The 19,369-nt window shown below is 38.3% G+C and overlaps 1 protein-coding gene across 1 annotated transcript in view; it reads left to right on the top strand.

The window, feature by feature from the left end:
* NBAS (NBAS subunit of NRZ tethering complex) overlaps positions 1-2,719 on the top strand; it is a 195,410-nt gene extending 192,691 nt beyond the window's left edge. Inside the window, exon 52 of the mRNA XM_059835890.1 lies at positions 1,979-2,719. Coding sequence (XP_059691873.1) covers positions 1,979-2,254 — 276 coding nt within the window. The 3' untranslated portion in view covers positions 2,255-2,719. The remainder of the gene's footprint in view (positions 1-1,978) is intronic.
* The last annotated feature ends 16,650 nt before the right edge of the window (positions 2,720-19,369 follow it).

Here is a 19,369-nt window from a genome sequence, read left to right as displayed (position 1 = left end):
AAGGTCATAAAAAGAGGTATAAGCGCTTTTCATGCTACAATATTTCATGTTTTGTCTTTTTCCTTTTTTAATTATATTTTATGTTGTGTAGAGCACATCTTTTCCAAAATAGAGTAACAAATTATTCTATTTCTGTTGCTTATCACATACATGCTTTTAGTCATCATGCTGACTTTTCAGCTCTTTCACAGAAGTGAAACTTACATTCATTAGTCTAAAACTAGATACAATGAAGAACTTTCTTCTAAAAGAATTTGTTGCTGCTTCAAAGGAATTTCTTCTGAAGCTAGCTGCGGATTTCTCATCCACTTCAATGCAAGGAGCTACTGTCTGTGTTTCTCTACATGCAAGTGTAATATTGATTCCTCCAAATAAGATGTCAAAGCTTGGGAGTCTTTCAATTCCATGCATTGAAGAGAAAATTATGTACTTGTTCTGATTTATGCTTTGAGGGTCCTGTTTCTGGTTTGACTACCTGTATAGGGAAATTGGAGAGAGTAGTCTCCCACAGCAGATGGTCCATGTTAAATGGTGCGCATGATCTCTCGCAGTGTGTGTGTCTGAGTAGGTAAGATGTTTTTACCAGTACATTTGGTTTTCTGGACTAATAGATCATTTCAATCAACTAATACATCTGTTCAATCTTTCGGGAAAAAAAAAATTAAAAACCTTCGCAACTGCAAATTGACACTGTTACATGTTACGAAGAAATGGTTATGGAAACTTAATGCGACAGAGGATTGAGTTATAAGCAAGAAGTGCCTGTTGCAGTGTACTTATCGGGACAAACAGTGGGGCCAGGGATGGATGCAGCCCATTCCTTGCACTTGAACATGCAGAAGCAAAGCTCTGCAGTGTTGTAGCTTGAACTGAAACAGAGACAAGGAAACTTTAAATGCTGTCCTGAAAAGAATCGGAGTTAAAAGTTTTATGATGCTAATTAGATTAAAAATTGCTTCATTTCAACTGTCAAGTGTCAGTGCCAAATCTCTCAGTATACGGTAGTCACGTCCTGTGGTCCTGTGTAGCAGCTGAATTGGTCTTCAGGGGTACCAAATTACTGGTACTTGCTGGTATCCTGGTACCAACCATGTAAGATAGTACACCAGTTTGACAGAAAATGAAACAGAGGCTAACCAAACAGATTTATTTCTTTTTAAACTGAGAGGTTGTTTTGTAAATGTAGCCTAATTTGAATAGTTTATTTGTAACTTGGTAAGATGCAGTCATTGCAAACTGACTATTGTCTACCTGTTCTTTGGCCCTTTTTTTTTTTTGGTTCTATGTTTTATGGCACTTCTCAAAGCAGTAAGACACCTAAGCTGATTAAAACAAAACTGCATTTCAAGGAACCCAGGAAAGACATGTCAAAATCAACTGAAATAATTTCAAGTATTCTGTAGTGTAATTTGTAAACCTATAGACAAGTTTTTCAAGAGAATATCTGCTCTCATTTATCAAGTAACCGCATTTTTCTGAGGCATCCAGGGTAGCAACTCCGGAAAATTTGATTGAGTCTGTGAATGTTGCCTATCATATTAATATGTGGAATGTAACATATTAATATAAAAGTGACCAAAATTTAATATACTCTGCTGTGACCTTCCTCAGGGTGTCATCCTTGATACAGAGAGAAATGGTGTGGTCTGTTCTGTACTGAGAACCTGTGAAAAGTCTATAAAGCTGTTCATGTAATCGTAGCCAGGTTGTTAAGCATCCTTATTCCTTAACTTTGTGCAGGTCAAATATTTATATAACCTGCCTCAAATATTTATATTAATGTGATAGAGACTGCTAAAGGCATACCGTTACACATTCTGACATAGGCAAAGTGGGTATCACTATTGTTAATCCATATAGAATACTCATCTCGCTTTCAAGGTCATGCTGTGCAGTTAGAACAGTCATGACATGTTCTAGTTCATGGATGTATCTGGTAATTAATTTTTAATTATTTTGGATTTTTCTTTCGTCATAGGTTGATGATTCCAGTTGTGATGCTGAAATACTTTCCTTGCTCCTCAATGCCAAGTTAGTGGTGAAGTGCGTGCCTACTGCCTTCTATCCTCGCCTTATTGACCACTTACTGGCTAACCAGGGAGAAGGAGGCTGGGATGTAGAGGAAACAGCAAAACAACTTAAAGAAGCAGGGTTCAATGCAGAGGCCGGGTCCCTCTTGATGTCTCATCGAGGGACTCATCCTGCACTCAGGACTTTCACTACTGCCCTCCAGGCTATTCAGCATTGGATCTAAAAATGTTGGATTTATGCATTTGTCTGCCTTTTGCTGGAGATCTTGCACAAAAGGGAGAAATTGTTGTTCTAGTGAAGTAACAAAGTTAGTTATTGCCTATGTTTTGCTGAAAATACAAACAGCACACTTACAGTGAATTCCCATATACTTCTAATAATTTAAAAAGATTATTGGTGCGGACCGTGTCATTCTGTTATATGACTAGCAAAGCATTGAATCTGATAATCCTTTTCAGATCAGAGAAAAGTGTTAAATGATTACACTCTGTGACGTATAAATGAAATAGTAGTAAGCTGGCAGGTTATATACAATTTGTCCTAATTTCTGTAAGTAATTTACTCTTGTCATAATGTAAAACTGATGTAAAAATACAATTATAAAGTTATATGGAGGAAAAAAAAATCACAATGAAGAGTAATTTCTGAAAATTTTAAAACCTTGAAATTTGGTATTATGTGTTATGTGTTGTTACCACAGCTTTTGTTTGCAATAAGTAAAATATTTTGCATTTATTGTAGTCTCTTTTTTCTTCCTTTCAGACAAATAAGAAAAATATTTTCTTTCTTCAGCCACTTTTTCTGAAATTGCTGTCTTTCCTCAGTGATGTTTATTCATAAGGACAAGCTGAACTTTTCTATCCTTGCAGACAGTTCTAGTCTTTGAGGTATTTTTCTCTGCAATTTGGGAAGCCCCATCTGAAATCCTAAACATTTGTTGATACCTTTTGTGAATGCACTTTCAAAGTATTTTACTTATATTTTTCCTGAGTTCTGAAAAATGAAATAGGTGTGTTTATTTCCAGATGCCTTTCTGTCTTAATAAGGCAAAGTATTTCTGATTGTTTTCTGAGTTTTTTTTTTTAACAAGGGACTGTCTGTTTATTACACTGCATTACCAGAAGGTTTTAGTGTTTCCATGTGTTTATAGGAATTTGTTGTTAAAATTAATCTGTAAATCTTAGGCCTAATCTTCTGTTCAGATCTAATTTTGATTAAATAATGTGCAGAAACAGTACACTTGATAGGATCATACGATAATACAGGTTTGAAGCGATCTGTAGAAATAATGTAGTCCAACCTCCCTCTCAAGGCAGAGTTCCTTTAATGTTGGAACAGGTTGCTCAGGGCTGTATTCAGTTGGGTCCTGAAAACCTCAAGGATGGATGTCCCACTGCTTGGCTGTCCCCATGTTGAAAACCTTTTTACGCATGTCCTCTTGTTTGAACCTGTCTCATTTCAGTTTCTTCCAGTGGTCTCATCCTCCCACACTGCACTCTGCAAAGAGCCTGGCTCCATCATCTTGATAACCTTCTTGTAGGTCTTGGGTCCCCCATAGCCTTCCCTCCTCAAAACAAACAAAACCCAAAAGAAGAACACGAAAATAATTCTAGTGCAGTGACTGCAGTTCACAGGTGATTTAACTGTCTGTACCATGCCTACAGTACAGACACTGGCAATGGATTCCATTAACACTGCTAACATTCAGTCAGAATTTGGCAACAGAAGGATCCAGTTCAGGTGTGGTTGCTCTGTGCGTGAGTAGTAACGCTCTTATCTGAGCTTTCTGCTATTTGGGATAGCCAGCCCCTTCTTTATGCAACATAGTAAGAAGCTGACTATTATTGAGACAGTAGTTTCTAAAACCCTTCTTCCTAAATGTCAGCCTAAATCATAAAGAAGGAAGAAGAGTGGGTTAAAAGCTTGAAGTAGCTATTTCATTACAAATTTGTATTACTGAGTTCTTTCCCAGACTTCAGTGTTTAGAAATGGGTGATGACATTTGTGGAACCAAAACTGACTCTTTAGTAGCATCGTCTTTGACTTGAGATCTGCTGCTTTGTATCAGCTTTTACTGACTGTGAAAATTGTTCAGATGTTAGCCTTACTTCCCACCTTACATAGGATTCTTAACAAGATTTTTAACAATGCTTTAATTCTTCAGATTGTTAACTTATTTTTTGTACTTACTGGTCCCGGCTGTCCTTCAGTGTTTTATGTAAGGTTATCTCATCCATGTATCTGTTATCATATTCAAATATACATCATTCAGCTATATTGCCTTAATTCTCTTTTCTTATGTCAGCAGTCCCAAAAGCCCCAGACTAGTAAAGCAAGGTATATTGGAATTGCAGAGAGAAGGAAGGAAAAATGTAAAAAAGGTAATGTAACTGGTAATCAGTAGATGCAGGCAAACCACAAGGCATACCTCCAGCTGGAAAACCTTGGATTATTCTGTAGAAGATACTTCTGTACTTTACAATGAAGCATTATGGTCTGTCTGCATGTTTTGTTCTCAGGTTAGTAAGTTAGTGCTACATTGTCTGACCATTCTTATTCAGGATCATGAAAAGTTTGTGTTTAGTGTCAATTTAGAGCTGAGCTGTAGATAAAGCTCTGAGTGTTACTGGTCTTCTGTATTTTCTGTTTTGCTGGCATTACAAATCCATGATAAATGTTTTCCTTGCAGCCAGGACTACTCCTGATTTATTCTGTATTCAAAACTTTCATCTGTATAAACAGTTTTAGTATATACATCCAAAATGATCAGCCTACATTAGTGTACGTTCCAAATAAAATAAAATCTAAGGGAAAAAAGAAGGAAGAGGCACATCACAAGGATATGTGTATCCCAGTGCCAGCCTTCCAGTATCTTCTGTATGGCAAAATAACATTTGAGGCTGTGGGAGTGACCAAGAGACGCTAGCAAACGCTGTTGTATTGGTTTTGGATTTGGTTTTGGGTTTGCTTTTTGGTGGTGGTTTTTTTTTTTGGTTTTGTTTGTTTGGGGTTTTTTTAAGGTTAAGAAACTCACCTTGGTATTAAGAAGATGCTGAACTGGCACTTGAGACAGTTCAGTTTTGTCAGTTTGTTTGATTTGCAGTTGGGATCTGTTCAGAATACAGCATCAGCAGACTTTTTTTTACCCAAAACAAGTCCATGCTCTGGAGATGCTTGTGCGCCCCAAAGCAGGTGAATAAATAGTTCATTTGTGACTCCAGGAGCAATGCTTCCTAGGGCAATTAATCCTCTTTTGCCTGAGAAACACTGATAGTGTTTACATCTTTGAGGAGCTTTTTGCAGACTGGTGGATGTACCAAAGCAGCAAAATGTATCACCTTTCTTTTGGATTAGTAGAACCAGAGATTAGGGAAGAAAGATCATAACTCACAATTTCTTTCTCTGCTGGAAATTGGACGTGGAGACAGTATGTCACTGCAAACAGATGCAGGGTAGACACTTCTGTATTTATAAACAAAACAGTGTGGTTCAATGAGTGGGGTGGCTGCATATGATTCAGATTTTTTTCCTTGTATAATGATTCTTACTACTTTTGACATTCTGCACTGTGAAAAGGTGCTTTGAGAGGATGGCCATAGAATATGGATGCCTTCATCATAGGGGTAAGAATTCCTACACTTGCAAAACCAATAATTTTTAAAGTTTGTTTTATTTACTTCTACTTTCCCTTCAAAACCCAGCAAACTGGGCAAGTATTCTGTGCAAGGTCAGATTTCATGAAGCAGTACGCAGTCACTGTGCCTGTTACCCACAAATCGAGGGATGCTAGGTGAAACTTTGGGCCATTTTCTCCCGAGAACGATGGTGTGTTACCACCCAGCCAGCTCTTCTGCCAAAGAATGTATTGCTTATGCAGAAGCACGGGATGTCTGCAGGCCACATGGGAACTGAAGATTTTACATTTCATCTGTCAGCAGGTGAGTATCAAACAAGAAAGCTCTAGCTGGAGAGCAGATCAAGGGCAGGGCAACATCAAAACAGCCACAGCAATTGAAGTAAGTGAAGAAGGGGGCCAAGGCAAGGATTTTGCTAGGGTTATGTTTCACTGCAAAACACGCAGCAAGTAAAATCTGACACCTTGCTGGTTTATTGTATTGATTGATCATAGACTGAGAGATTCTGAAGGAAGGGAATGAACACAAAACTAGAAGTGTTCCACCATCAAAATGGATTTATTACTGTAGCATTGCCCACCATGTCTGCCACTTTTCCTACTTAAAGATACTAGAATTTAGGAACCTGCAAATTTTTAAGAGTACACTTTTTCGGTAAAGCCCTGAGACTGGTCTCACTTCCAAGGTTGTATGACTTGTTCTGTATGCCCAACTTGTCTATCAGAAGAGCCACTTCCATTATTTATGTGTTTTCATTTTTCATTTGTTTCAAATTATGTCCCTGCTTCTTATATCAAAAAAAACTGAAAAACTATGTCACTGTTCTACCTCTCTGTTTTTATGGACTTCTAATATACTCAGTTGTGTCTTTTCCAACCTGTTGAGTCCTTGCGTACTTAGTTACTTCTCTATAACCTTTGGTCATCCTCTTTATTTATCTCTCTATCTTTTTCAGTATATTTTTTTGAGACGTGGAAGGGAGGAGCAGAGCCATGCCTTGTATCAAATGTTGCAGACGCACCAAAGGTTCATCTGGTGGCATAAAAATGTTTTTCAGTTTGATTGTTTAACTGTTACTGAGCACTTGAGGTAGTGTTTGCATTATTTGGTTTGACCCTGAGCTCTTTCCACATTGGTAGCAGTCATCTGAGATTACATTACTTTATATGTTTTTTTACAGTTTATTTTAAGATTATTTTTCTCATGTACATCATTGTAGTTACAGATTGAAGTTTATTTACTAGTAGATCACCCAGACAGTATGTTTCACAGATACTTTCAACAGTTTTTCATCCAGCCCTCATTCTTCCTCAAAAACTTGTCTTCATCAGCACTCTTTGACACCTTTGCTATTGGTCCCGTTTTGTAGACACAGAAAATAGTAAACTTGAGCCTCTTTATCAACTGCCTGCACTTGAAAACAGCTAGCTCATTTTGCTGAAGATGCGGGACATACATAAAAGCAGAAGAGTAGATAAAGGTCCTACAGATGGTCAGAAAAAGACTCTCTTAGCTTGGTTAAGTCAGCTGCTGACATGGTTCCATTCTCCACCAGAGCTCAGTGACTTAAACTTTCCTCTGTTTGTCCTCAGTGATGCTCTGTTGCACTAGATGGTGATGGAGTACTGAGTTTCCAGAGTGAATGAGCATCCCATCATAGAGCAGGAAGACTTCAGCAACACAAGTACAGAGCCTCATCTTTCCTTAGTGCTTAGGAGAGTTGTTTTTTAACTACAACAAGTATTTTCAGTAGGTAATTACAACAGTGAAGACTATAGGAAAAAAAAAAAAATCCTTCTCTAAACCTCTCTGACTACCATGACACTCAGAAACATGAAAATCTTATTTACTTTGATTTCTTCTTATAGTGATAAATTTCATCTGTCATTTTTCTTCGCTTGCTTTGGGATTGGCTAACAAAGGGGACAGCTCGGTGCTCATGCTAATGACTATGCTATTTGAACAAAGCGGGGTACTTTATCATGTTGACTGAACCTTCATAGGATACACTAAGCTGTACAAACAGAAGTTGAAGTCTGAGGTTACATCCAGCTCAGTCACAGCTAGATCTGACAACCTGGTCAGCATTTCTACCTAAAAATAGAGACTTTGCTTTCTGAAGCTGCCTGGGAGCAGATGGCAGAGACCCCAGCAGCTTCCCTGTTGGACAGCTATGTCATTACCAAACCCCAGCTTCCTGTATCGCTTACCAACACCAGATACGTGACAGTTAGTAGAAATTTTTTATGTATAATCAATTTATATGTGGTTCTAACTGAAATAGCTGTAGAAGCTGAAATATCTGATTTAGTCACTGGTCAGCATGCCTAATGCCAGCAAAGCTGAGTATTAAACAGGGATTCATTCTTCTGAAGATACGAAATGCTGAAACATTTCCTGATAGCAGTTTGTGCAAATCAGCCTCATTTCTCAAGGCACAAAGGTAATAAAATACTAGACCTGGTGCACTATTTATGAGGAAAAAGAGGGAAACAATTAGTGGTAATCTCCAAGGGAAATAAGACTTAATGGTGAAAGTCAGTATATATAAACCTTAACATAAAAAATATGATTACCATTAAAACTGAATTGTCTATTTAACGTGTATTCCTCTCTCTCTGAAATCAGCATCTTCTGCCAAGCTGTGCTGACACCCTGTCACTGCCCTCTTAGTCTGCCCTCCTAGGCTTCCCTTGCTTGCAAGGCATGGTAACAGGGAAACCAGCTTCATGCAGAGCTCTGATTTATAGTCCAATGTCCTTTGCAACCCAGATACAGAAAAGTGCATGACAGCCTTTTTCTGTGAGAATCTTTATTATCTACGTAATGTGCATGTAAAATATTTATTCTAATGAGCAAAGCAGATGTATGCTGTTTAAAAATAAAGTAATGCTTGAAAACAAATAAGCAGAAGGAGTTTAGTCAAAATGGGAGAACAATACAGAACACAAACTGCGAGTGAAACTGGGGGGGGTGATTTTAATTAATCTGATAGGACCATCTGCACTGGTTCTGGCTATAGAAGAAAAAAGATACAGCAGTCTCTGAATGCAACTTTCAATAATATGTATGTGAAATATATATAGGCAGTAACCTATATAATCTCAAAAAGGGAGTGGTAATGCAATTTAAGGTCCAGTCCTGGAAGTCTTTCTTTTGTGACCTCTTCCATTAATTTAAACACTTAATGAATGTTTGTCATAGTGCTGCTTTAAATGTTATTTCTGGTAAAGACATTGCAGAGAAAAGTGGAGCAAAAACTAGCTTAGGCCATTTTGGACTTTGGAGCTATAAATGGTACAGCTGTTTGTAACAAAAATATTCCTAAAATGTGATTTTTTTTTTTTTTTTTTTTTTCAGTCTTTGGCCCTTTCTTAAGTTGTTCAAAATTGCTGGACGAAGTGGATGAAAAGCTAAAAGTGATTGTGAGATATGGCTTCCCATATGAAGTAAGGTCCAGTTTGAAATGTTTCATGATTCAAGATTTTTAAAGATTTAAGTTTCAGGTTGTTGATGGCTTCATATCCAGGTATAATCTATATCTCTTCAATGACTTGATAGATCTCCAGAGGAAGGAAACTCCTAGGTAAAATATTTAAGTGGTGTGGTCTGTTTTTTTTTTTTTTCCTCTTGTCCATAATGATGGAAAAACAATGGCCATCACCACACCAAACAGTTCAGATTAATTGTGGGATTTTCTAAAATATTTTATTTAACACATACAATTCAGGAGTTTGAGGGTCTTGGTCTGGAGAGGAATGAACGTAGTGTATCTTGCTTATAGAGATGAGCAATGAGCAAAGGTAAATGAATGAAGGGGACTACAAGCCACCATTTGTAATTAGAGCCCTAGGTTTTTTAATTAGCTGTTGATTCCTTCAGATCATTTTGCTTTTAGAGGGCAGTATTTATTATGATGGTAGTCCCTGGGGGGCCCCAGTAAAGACTCATACTGTGAAAGCACTGCACCTGGATGACCCTGCAACAGAATAGTTACACTATGTGTTAAAGATGATGTGTTTAGAGAAAATAAGCAGCAAAGACATTGCGATAACATGATCTTTGCATAGATTCTGCTCAACATCTGCTTGGCCTTACCAACATAAACCATATCAGGTTGAAGATGTCTTTTTCATTCTGTTCACAAAATTGAGTTTATTTCTTTCACCACCTTTATCTAATGATTCTCATCTCAAACAAAAGTTTGATCTTATGTGCCAATTAGCAGGGAAAAATACTACAGGCTAGGAAGGATACACCACCTCTGGTTAAATGTCAGTGCTCTGTTACACCCTGGATCTGGGCAATCTGACTCTCTTTCTTTCGAAGAAAATGAAGGAATATCAGTGACAGCTTTAAGAGCATCTCTTTTTAGAAATGAACAGGAAGTTCTTTTGGAACTTCTTTTCTCAGTGACTTTCAGGAGAGGATGTGGAAAATAGGGTATTTCTTCAGATTTCAGTAAACATTAAGCAATATTTTAGGAGCGAAAACAGAGGAAAAGACTTGGTTTTGACACGTAAGATTAGTTTGCAGAAATCATAGTAAAGCCATCAGTCCTCTTGGAAGCCAGAAAGAGTAGTTCCTTCTTTTTCTTATCATTCTATAATCATATTTATGTATAAAATCGGCAGTATTGAAAAAAGAAAGGGTAAAGGAAAAACAGCTTTTGCACTTTGCACTTTACTAGCTGCAGGAGCTTTGTAACACATTTACATCTAATTTCACAAATGCCAATAAAATACTTTTCAGTTGCCCACATGAGGCCTCTAAAAATAGTTGATATTTTTGATAACTTCTCTGTACTGCAAGATCCTGCATTAAATGTGGTGAGTTATTATTGACTTAAAAAGTTGTTTTTTCCATCCTGTAAGCTGAAAAGTCAGAGATGTAAGGAAAGAGAGCACAGGTGGTGCTTATGCCAATGTCTTAGTTTTGGATTTATTGTAGAGTAATGCCCCTGAAAATTGAAAGACTTATATACACAGCAAAGTACAAGTAGCTGCAGCTCAGTCTGTTAAACTTCAGACCTGAAATGCAGGAAGCACCTTCTAAAGTGTTTCCTTGTTTGCTCAGATGCTCACTGATTTCAATGTATCCAACATATATCGGAAAAGGCTCAAGGTCCTTGGGATTATCAACAGAGGAGCAAAAGGGGGAGCAGAATCACCTCTCTGTTAAATTCCCTGCTATTGCTGTGACCAAAGACACTGGCAAAGTTCTGCATCTTTCTTGTTTGTTTTTCATGGCATTTTATCTCATTTGAGATTTTTATTAAGGGTTTAATGCTGTTCTATGCTGTTGAGAGAGGCCTCCAATGGTATGGAGTAAATGTTCTTCCTGGCTTGCAATACCAGTCCGATCTACTGTCCTATGGATGTAATCTGTCCCGAGAGAAAACCAATTGGTACCAACAACAACTTCTTTGGGAAGATCTCCTTTCATTACTGTGTCACTTACTGCAGCTGCTGGTTTCAGCTTCTGGTTTTAGTCACAGTTCAATAATTAAGGATTAAATCTGCAGGTGAACAGAAATCAGCAAGCTGGATTTTGTAATCCCAAAACACCTCTATGCTCCACCAAATTTCAAATCTACAAGGGCTTAACCAGGGGCATATCCACAGGCAAAGCAGCATCGTGATTGCGGGGAAAAGCGTCATATAATTCCTGGCATCCCTGGGAAAAGTTTGAATAACACAACCTCCAGTGTTTACAGAGCTGCCACTGAAGATTACTGAGAAGCGTAGCACAACTCTGTGGGAGGTGGTGGTTGACAGCCAATATCGCAAAGCCCTACTTTACTGATGAGATTGGCTTAACCTTGGGCCTAAGAGCTCTCCCCTCCATTAAAGAATAGTATTTAGCATTGCTGTGGAAAATAACGGTTTTGGGGTGTTTGATGTTAAGAGTGTTAGCTTTCAGTTCTTGGAGCTGGCAGCTTTTCCAGCTCCTAAGAGCTGCAGATCAGTTTGCATTGCTTAATACATTTATAACTTTGAGATGTTGACCTTACAGGATGAAATTTCCCTTGCCTGTTCTTTGCAGTTAGTGGTTTGCACGGTGAGCTATAAAAAGCTAACTGTGGGGCAGAGGAAGGAGGACTTTGTGGTTGCTTGTTCTCTTGTAATCTGCCAAGATTTTTCCTCATTGGCCTGGAGAATTTTAACAGTTGTTACTAATTCTATAGCCTCAGGGATGTACAGTCACAGCTTCTGACATTACCAAAAATTAAGCAATCTGAAGTAAGCCAAACTCTTTGTATCAAAACTGTAACTGTAAGCTTATTAACATATTTTTGGTAGGCACTTTTGGAAACATCCTCTTAGGAGGGACTTAATCCTGCAGCCTAATGAAGAGGATATGTAGCTCTAAGATTGACTGAACCAACCAAGATTTGAATCATGTTCTCTCTTTTCAGTGACTTTATAGGATGCCTTGTCGATGACATTTTACTAAGACTACACTTACGTATGTAGCTTCCTAGAGTTTATGAGTGAAAAGAAGGCGTTGTCCAGAGGTGTTCAGAGACTTTGCTGCTTGGCCAGCCTGCTCCTTTCTTTTAGAGCAGCCAGATCCTGGATGCTCCCTCCAGAGATGCCCCAGAAGAAAGAACAGGCCCTTTCGCTCATCTTTTTTTACCTCTTTTTAAGAAGTCAGAGCATAAGGTGGAGAGCAGATGGATTAGAGACAGGAAAATTATTTTTGTGTAAACATTACTTTTAATTTCTGAATGATTGTGTGGTTACTTCATTTATGGGTGCCTATCCCAGTTGTTCTCATTTGCCTTTTGACCATAGCATCAATGTAAACCATATGAGGACTTCAGGCATTATAAGCCTGAAAGAACGGAAGTAAGTAGATCTTTTTAGAGCTATTCCAGCCATTTTTGATGGAAAATTAAATGGACAAATGTAGCCTGGTTTTCCTGTTTGAGTTACTTCCAGACATGCTTAGATTTCTACTGATTTTTCTTATTTTGAATATTCCAGTGGCTGTTTTTACACAAGTTTTATTCTCAGACTGCTTACCAAAACCTGTTACTTTTCTGAGCTTCTAGTATTTTTAATTAATCTATTCGTTTAGTTAAAAGGATTTAAAAGCCCAAAGCATGCTATTGTTTTGCTCCTGGATTACTCAACTAAAGCTGTTTTAATTTTTTGCAAGAGGGAGACAAGGTGGTTATAGAAGTGCATCAGAATCTGTGATATGTAAATGCCTTAGGTATCCCTATGTATAGCAGCAAAAATCTCCTTTACAGGTGTTTAGAATAAAATGAAAAGAGCTTCAGACACCAATGCTTTGAATTCACGGCTTGTATCCTAAAGCATGTTTGTGAATCCTTTATGACTCGGCCTGGGAGACTACTGTGAAATAATCTATCTGCCAATAATTAGATAATTTTACACAGATGCATTAGCTCTGTGCTTTGATTCGGCAATGATTTGTGTCTGGCCTGGAACTAACTCCATATGGTGCTTTTTCTTAACCTGTTTGAAGTGATAGGGCTTGTCCAACCTTCTGTATGTAGGTTGTCAATGAAAAGGTGAGTTAAAGCTCATCTTTTAAAGGGTGCGCATAGTGTCTGCTGTTCCTGTGGATAGGTACAGATTAACAAAACACTGTCCTGACTTGTCCTTTCCCACCTAGATCTGGTAATTTCTGTAAGACTGAAGTCACCGGTCTGAATGGTCCTAAGCAGAGAGCTGAGCCTCAGCAAGAGGGAGAGAGGCTCGGCTCCCAAAGTGTGTAGCCCAGCGGTGCAGCACTGAAATACCGATTTCCTTCTTTCACCTTGAGCCTGGAGCTGTGGCTGGAGGGGAGCCGAGGGAGGCTGCCCAGGGAAGAGGTAGGCAGCAGACAGAGTTCTTCGCGGAGAACATTTTCATTTGGACCACCTGAGGATCCATGGCTGAGGCTCAGCCAGGCCCTTGGGTACACTGGTGGTCAAGAGCAGGGTTAGAAGAGAGACAAAGCCTAGAGCTCCCATTGTAGTGGGGCTCCAGGGGGCTTTCAAAGCACCTGTTGGCTGCTGTGAGATTTCTCCCCCGGGACTTTTCAGCTGGGCCAATGTCGGGGGTCCTTGGACAGAGGATCAGGCCATGCTTTAGGTTTAGATTTTTCTTTCAGGCCACTGATGTGGTTTACTGGTTAATGTCCTTTCAAGCTTAGTGCCATGCTATTATGATTAGACAGCTCCAGCCTGTTTTGTTTCCCAAAATGCAGCGAGAAGGGCACCCAGTGTCAGATTGTGCCCCATTATAAAATATTCTAAAGTCCTGCACATTATGAAAGCCAAAATAGACAGGCCTGGTTTGGTTTTTTTTTTTTTTGTAAAAAAAAAAGAAAAATTCACTTTTTGTAGGTACCTAATATAAAGGCTTATCCCTAACAGGGAATAAATTTATGTGGGAGAGGTTTCTTGAAAAGCCTTGATACTGAACATACAAGTCTGCGTTGTAGTCCTGTCCTATTGCTGCAATGCAGAATGTGAAGCCCTTTGACCTGCGGGCAGGGAGTTCCCTGGGGTTTTGCCCTGCTTCAGATGTGTACATTCCCATTTCTGTAATCCTGTTAGCTATCCTACCTTCCCCCCTCCCCATATTCATCATCATCATCTTGCTAGAAACTCTGTAGCCCAATTTCCAGTGCAAAGCAGTTCTCTTTGTTTTCCCTCGTTTGCTTGTCAAAATATCAGAAAAACCTTTTCCTATACCTTTAAAAAATTCTAGCTCAATCTAAGTTTTGTCAAGTATCACTTTATCCTTATGCATCATGAACTCTAAGATGCATCTGCCTCTGCTAATTGAGCCTTTTCCTCATAGCTATACCTGGACTTTGAGATATTATTTCCTCTGACTTCAAATCCAAGTTTTCAGAGGTATTCTGGTATCTTATTTGACATAAGAGTGCAAAATGCTTAGTTGAGGTTATGAAATCTGCTCTCTAGAATGCAAAACCTTGGAAAAACAATGCCCTTTTTAACTCTGGAGGAAGTGGCACGCTGTATCTACTACCACTCTGCTGCTGTGCTATTTTCAGAGTTAACGTGGGTGTTTCTGAATCACTTACCCTCTCTCTCGGGTAAGGCCTCTTAATCCCCGGGAAGTTATCTTGTACAGTGTCCTGAGCAAGGGGGAAAGAATCTCGTACAGGCCAGCTGTATCCTTGGAAAAAGGCTCCCCACTTTTCTGCCCAAACCTTACGGTTTTTATTCCCTGATTTGATGGGTGGGGGCAGGATTATGCGTGAATGTTTATCTCTGGTGCCTTGATGGCTCCTTAGTCTGTAGGGCTAATTTAGTGATGCCTAGCACACAAAGTTACTGAACAGTGGTGGAATGGTACTCAGGGCGATTTGTTCGTTAAGGGGTCACTCACAGCTCCATTCCGGTTTCGGTTGTTCAGGCAACCCTGCGCTGAGCCGTTTCACAGCTCCCCCCAAGTCATCTCTGCATAAATAAGGATCTGTCAAGGTGAGACAAAGCTGAGTCGAATCATAACTCCCTGCATCTCGCCTTTGTGTCCCGAAACCGGTTTAGCCGGGTGAGCCCATACATTGGGAAGAACTCAGTCTGATGCATTTAGCAAACAGACAATTCTTAAAGTTCATTATTTTCAAAATATCTCTCACAGCCTCTTCTAAGCAAGCAATTGCAAATATATAGCACAACTAAATTCCCTGTAGAGATCAGTCCTTTTTCATCCCAGTCGTTACCCAAAGAGAAACCAGGTCAAACATCTTCAACACTGAGAAAGGCAACCCAGTGACAACAGACAGAAACTAGGCTCCCCATTACTGGGTATTCACCCTGCCACTCTGTTTTAAGCAGTGATTTGACCATAATAGAGGCTAAATTTGAAGCTGTGCTAGGTCCTCTCCACAGATAATTAGTCCTAGTACTTAACTCATCATGTTGAAAAGCTTTGTTTTGTTTAGTTTTCATAAAAGTGTAATAGAAAAATATCCTTTTCTCAAATTGACTGTTAGCATCCTGGAGAATACCTCAGTGTTGCCTCCTTCATTATAATGACCTTTTGTATTTTGAAAGGATTTTAAAAAAATATTCTCTAGTTTAAACAAATAGAATTTGCTCTTTGTTTTGTTTCTATCTTCTTTTTTTTTTTGCCCCCCTTACTTTTTAGAACACCTCCTTTGGTTTCTCCTTGATTTGTCATATTTTATTTGAAATATTGTGCCATAGTTATAGCCTTGTCAATACTTTGCAGGATGGAATAGCTGCTTTTCATGACCTTCATGCAATGCTCCTCTACCTTCAGTCCAGAATTACTTTTGCTTTGTACTCATGTTCTCAACTCATTTTGTTTGTGGTTTACTGTAACCCCAGCTACGTTTCTGCAGTTGCACCATGTAAACAGTTATCATTTTTTGTACCATCTTTTTGGTTAAATTTCATGGCATTTCTTTGATAAGAGGCTTCAACCATGTCCTTGAGCATCTTTAAGGCATTTGCAGCATCCACAAATTGTTTCTGCTCTATCAACCATATCACTTCTGGAAATTCAGAATATAATTCAAAACCTCTGACAGATCTTCCATTTCCTTTCCCACCTTTCCAGGCTGAAAGTAACTATTAATAACTATTCTATGAACATGTTGTTTTCTTACTATTTTCAATTGGTTGTGCAGGCATTTAATATTAACATCACCTAATTGATATATCCTTAATTTTCCTATGTAAATGTCAAATGACAGAAGCTTTAATGAAGGCAAGATGCATATGTTAAACTTCTTCCCCCTAGTCTGATAGCCCTGTCAGGGAAGTGTATTTCATTTTTGAATGACACCTAGTATTTTAGACAATCCATTTTTATATTTCTTTTCACGTTAATATCATCTACTAGCTTATGAAATAATTGTTTCATATTTTTTCTACTTTATTTCAGATATCAGAGTTTGATCTTCAGTTCCCTAGTGACTGATCTATTTTTATTTCTTTTCGTTTAAAGGTAGTGTGCTGGTTTTGGCTGGGATAGAGTTAATTTTCTTCATAGTAGCTAGTATGGGGCTGTGTTTTGGATTTGAGCTGGAAACAGTGTTGATAGCACAGGGACGTTTTAGTTATTGCTGAGCAGGGCTCACACAGAGTCAAGGCCTTTTCTGCTTCTCACCCCACCCCACCAGTGAGTGGGCTGGGGGTGCACAAGAAGTTGGGAGGGGACACAGCCGGGACAGCTGACCCCAACTGACCAAAGGGATATTCCATACCATACGATGTCATGCTCAATATATAAACTAGGGGGAAAGCTGCCTGGGAGAACGCTGCTTGGGGACAGGCTGGGCATCGGTCGGAGGGTGGTAAGCAATTGTTTCCATTTGCATCATTTGTCTTTCTTGGGTTTTATTTATCTTTTTTTTGTTTGTTTTTTTCCTTTTCATTACAATTTATTATTATCATTATTATTGTTTCATTTTATTTTATTTATTAAAGTGTTCTTAACTCAACCCACGAGCTTTCTCACTTTTACTCTCCCGATTCTGTCCCCCATCCCACTGCAGGAGGGGCAGTGAGCGAGCGGCTGTGTGGTGCTTAGTTGCTGGGTGGAGTTTAACCATGACAGGTAGGTACTTTTTTACTCTGGAATATCTCTTACCTTCCTTGAGCTCTTGAAGATAATCATTAATGTTTTGGATGTTGCTTTAGCTTGTTTTTTAAATACATAGTGTAAATTTTCATGAAGCTTAGCTGCCTTGACTGTATCTCACTTATCTTTAACACAGTCTTCCATTGTTTTGGCTTGTTTTACTATTGCCAGTTACAAATGATAATTGTGTTGGATATCTAGTCACACTTAGGAAAATTTCTCAGGAAAATTGGAGCAAAAAGCCACTGAATATTTCAGTTCTTCTCATCATCTGTTATTTACTTTCCTTTGCTAATAAATGCTATATTTGTTGGGGTTTTTTCTCTTATAAAATTAAGTGTCTATTATGTTTCTTGCTTGGTTTTGCTCCCCTCTTTCCTCTTTCCTACCACAGCAATTTTCTTTTTGCCTCTGTCACGCATAGAAATCTGCAGCTCTGCATGTGGGCTATCTCTGATTTTCTTTTTTCTTTTTCTTTTTTTTTTTCTTTTGTCCAGCTTTGTTAAAGCAAATTGCCATTTTTTTTTCTTCCCTAATGGAATCTTCTTCCTGATTAGTAATATCTAATTCACAGTCCATCACTATGAATAGATACATTGATTCATATTTCTCAGAACTCAGTTTTTCTTGCCATTATATTACCTGTTGCTCAGTATTACAAGATTCTCCTGCAGCTTTTCACATTCAGGATTTTAGTACTCTGAAAAGTCTGCTGTGTTACGATGATCTTACCTAGATCATTCAGGGTACAATAAAGATCCTAACGTAAGTTCCTAGACTGCAAAGATCAACCCTTATATTGACATAAATGACCACTTACTCATGCCCCCTTTTTTTTTTTTTTTTTTAATTTCCCTCCCCTCTTGCTATCTAATTGATAAGACAATTCATATAACTTTTTTTTTCTGGAATCTGAATTGATTTCATCAGCCAAATCTCTGTGTTCATATGCTTTTTGACTCTTGCAAAGAGATTTAACAGTTTTTTGAGGCAAGGCCTCTCTTCATGGAGTATTTGTGGCACCTAAGATTAGACATCTACTGCGCAGATATCTACATGAAAAGAAATAATCCTGTTCTTCCACAGAGAAAAACAAACAATCTTGGGGTGTAATTCAATTTAACAATATAAGTAAAACTCTGGGAAAGATCACAGTATCTGAATAAATACCAATACTTGATATTTATCTGATATTTATCTGTATGTCTATTATGTACATTATTTTTAACAGTTTTGATTGTACAATTTGTGTGATACAAACACTAGCCTTACTGGTCTGTTGTTCCTTGAAACTTCTGTCTCCTCCCTGATTTCCTTTGTGATGAGCACAGTTACAAGGAACTTGTGTAGCATTTCTGCTACAGCTGCATCTTTTCTGAGTACTTCTTTGACACCTTGATTGTCTAGCAGCCCTAGAGAGACTCTTGTCATGCTTTCTGTTGGCTTTCTACTTGTTTGAAAGAGTAGTTACTATTTGGTTTTATGCCTTAAGAAACATTTTCCTCAACTGTTTTTTGTTTGCTTTAAATTTTGTTCCAGGGTTTGTTCTTTTCTACTTCCTTGTTTGGAAGAAGTAGAGGTATCTAAACACCGTCTTATTTCTAGCATCTTCCCTAACCTTATGTTTCATCCCTGACAGCTGCCTAGTCTTAACCTACCATTCCTCAAACAGATATTATCTTTTCAACCTTTAGGATGGTGTGTTTAAACAATATCTGTTGTAGCTACAAAATTTTAATCTTCTGGCTTTCATTTGTAATCTGAAAATAACAAGCTTTCTTATTTTTATGCAGTGTCCCTTTTGAGCTGAACCAGTTCATAATGGATTTGGGGGAGAAGAGGTTGTATTTTTTTAATATGCTGATTAAGTGAATGCATGTCTGAAAACTAAGCATGCTGGCTAATATAGCTGTGGTTTTTGTTTTGGTGGTTTTGTTGTTGTTGTTGTTGTTGTTTTGGGTTTCGTTTGTTCTTGGTTTGGTTTGGGTTTTTTTAAGTTTTCGAATCTCCTTGTAGTTGTATGTGTATACTTCACCCAATTTCCCAAATTTTCAGGTGCTGACGACTGGAGGCTTGCCAACGTGACGCCCATCTACAAGA

Source organism: Gavia stellata, chromosome 2 (genome assembly GCF_030936135.1).
Source record: "Gavia stellata isolate bGavSte3 chromosome 2, bGavSte3.hap2, whole genome shotgun sequence".
Taxonomy (NCBI): domain Eukaryota; kingdom Metazoa; phylum Chordata; class Aves; order Gaviiformes; family Gaviidae; genus Gavia; species Gavia stellata.
Note: the sequence above shows the minus strand (reverse complement) of the source record. Positions and strands in the feature narration are given on the sequence as shown.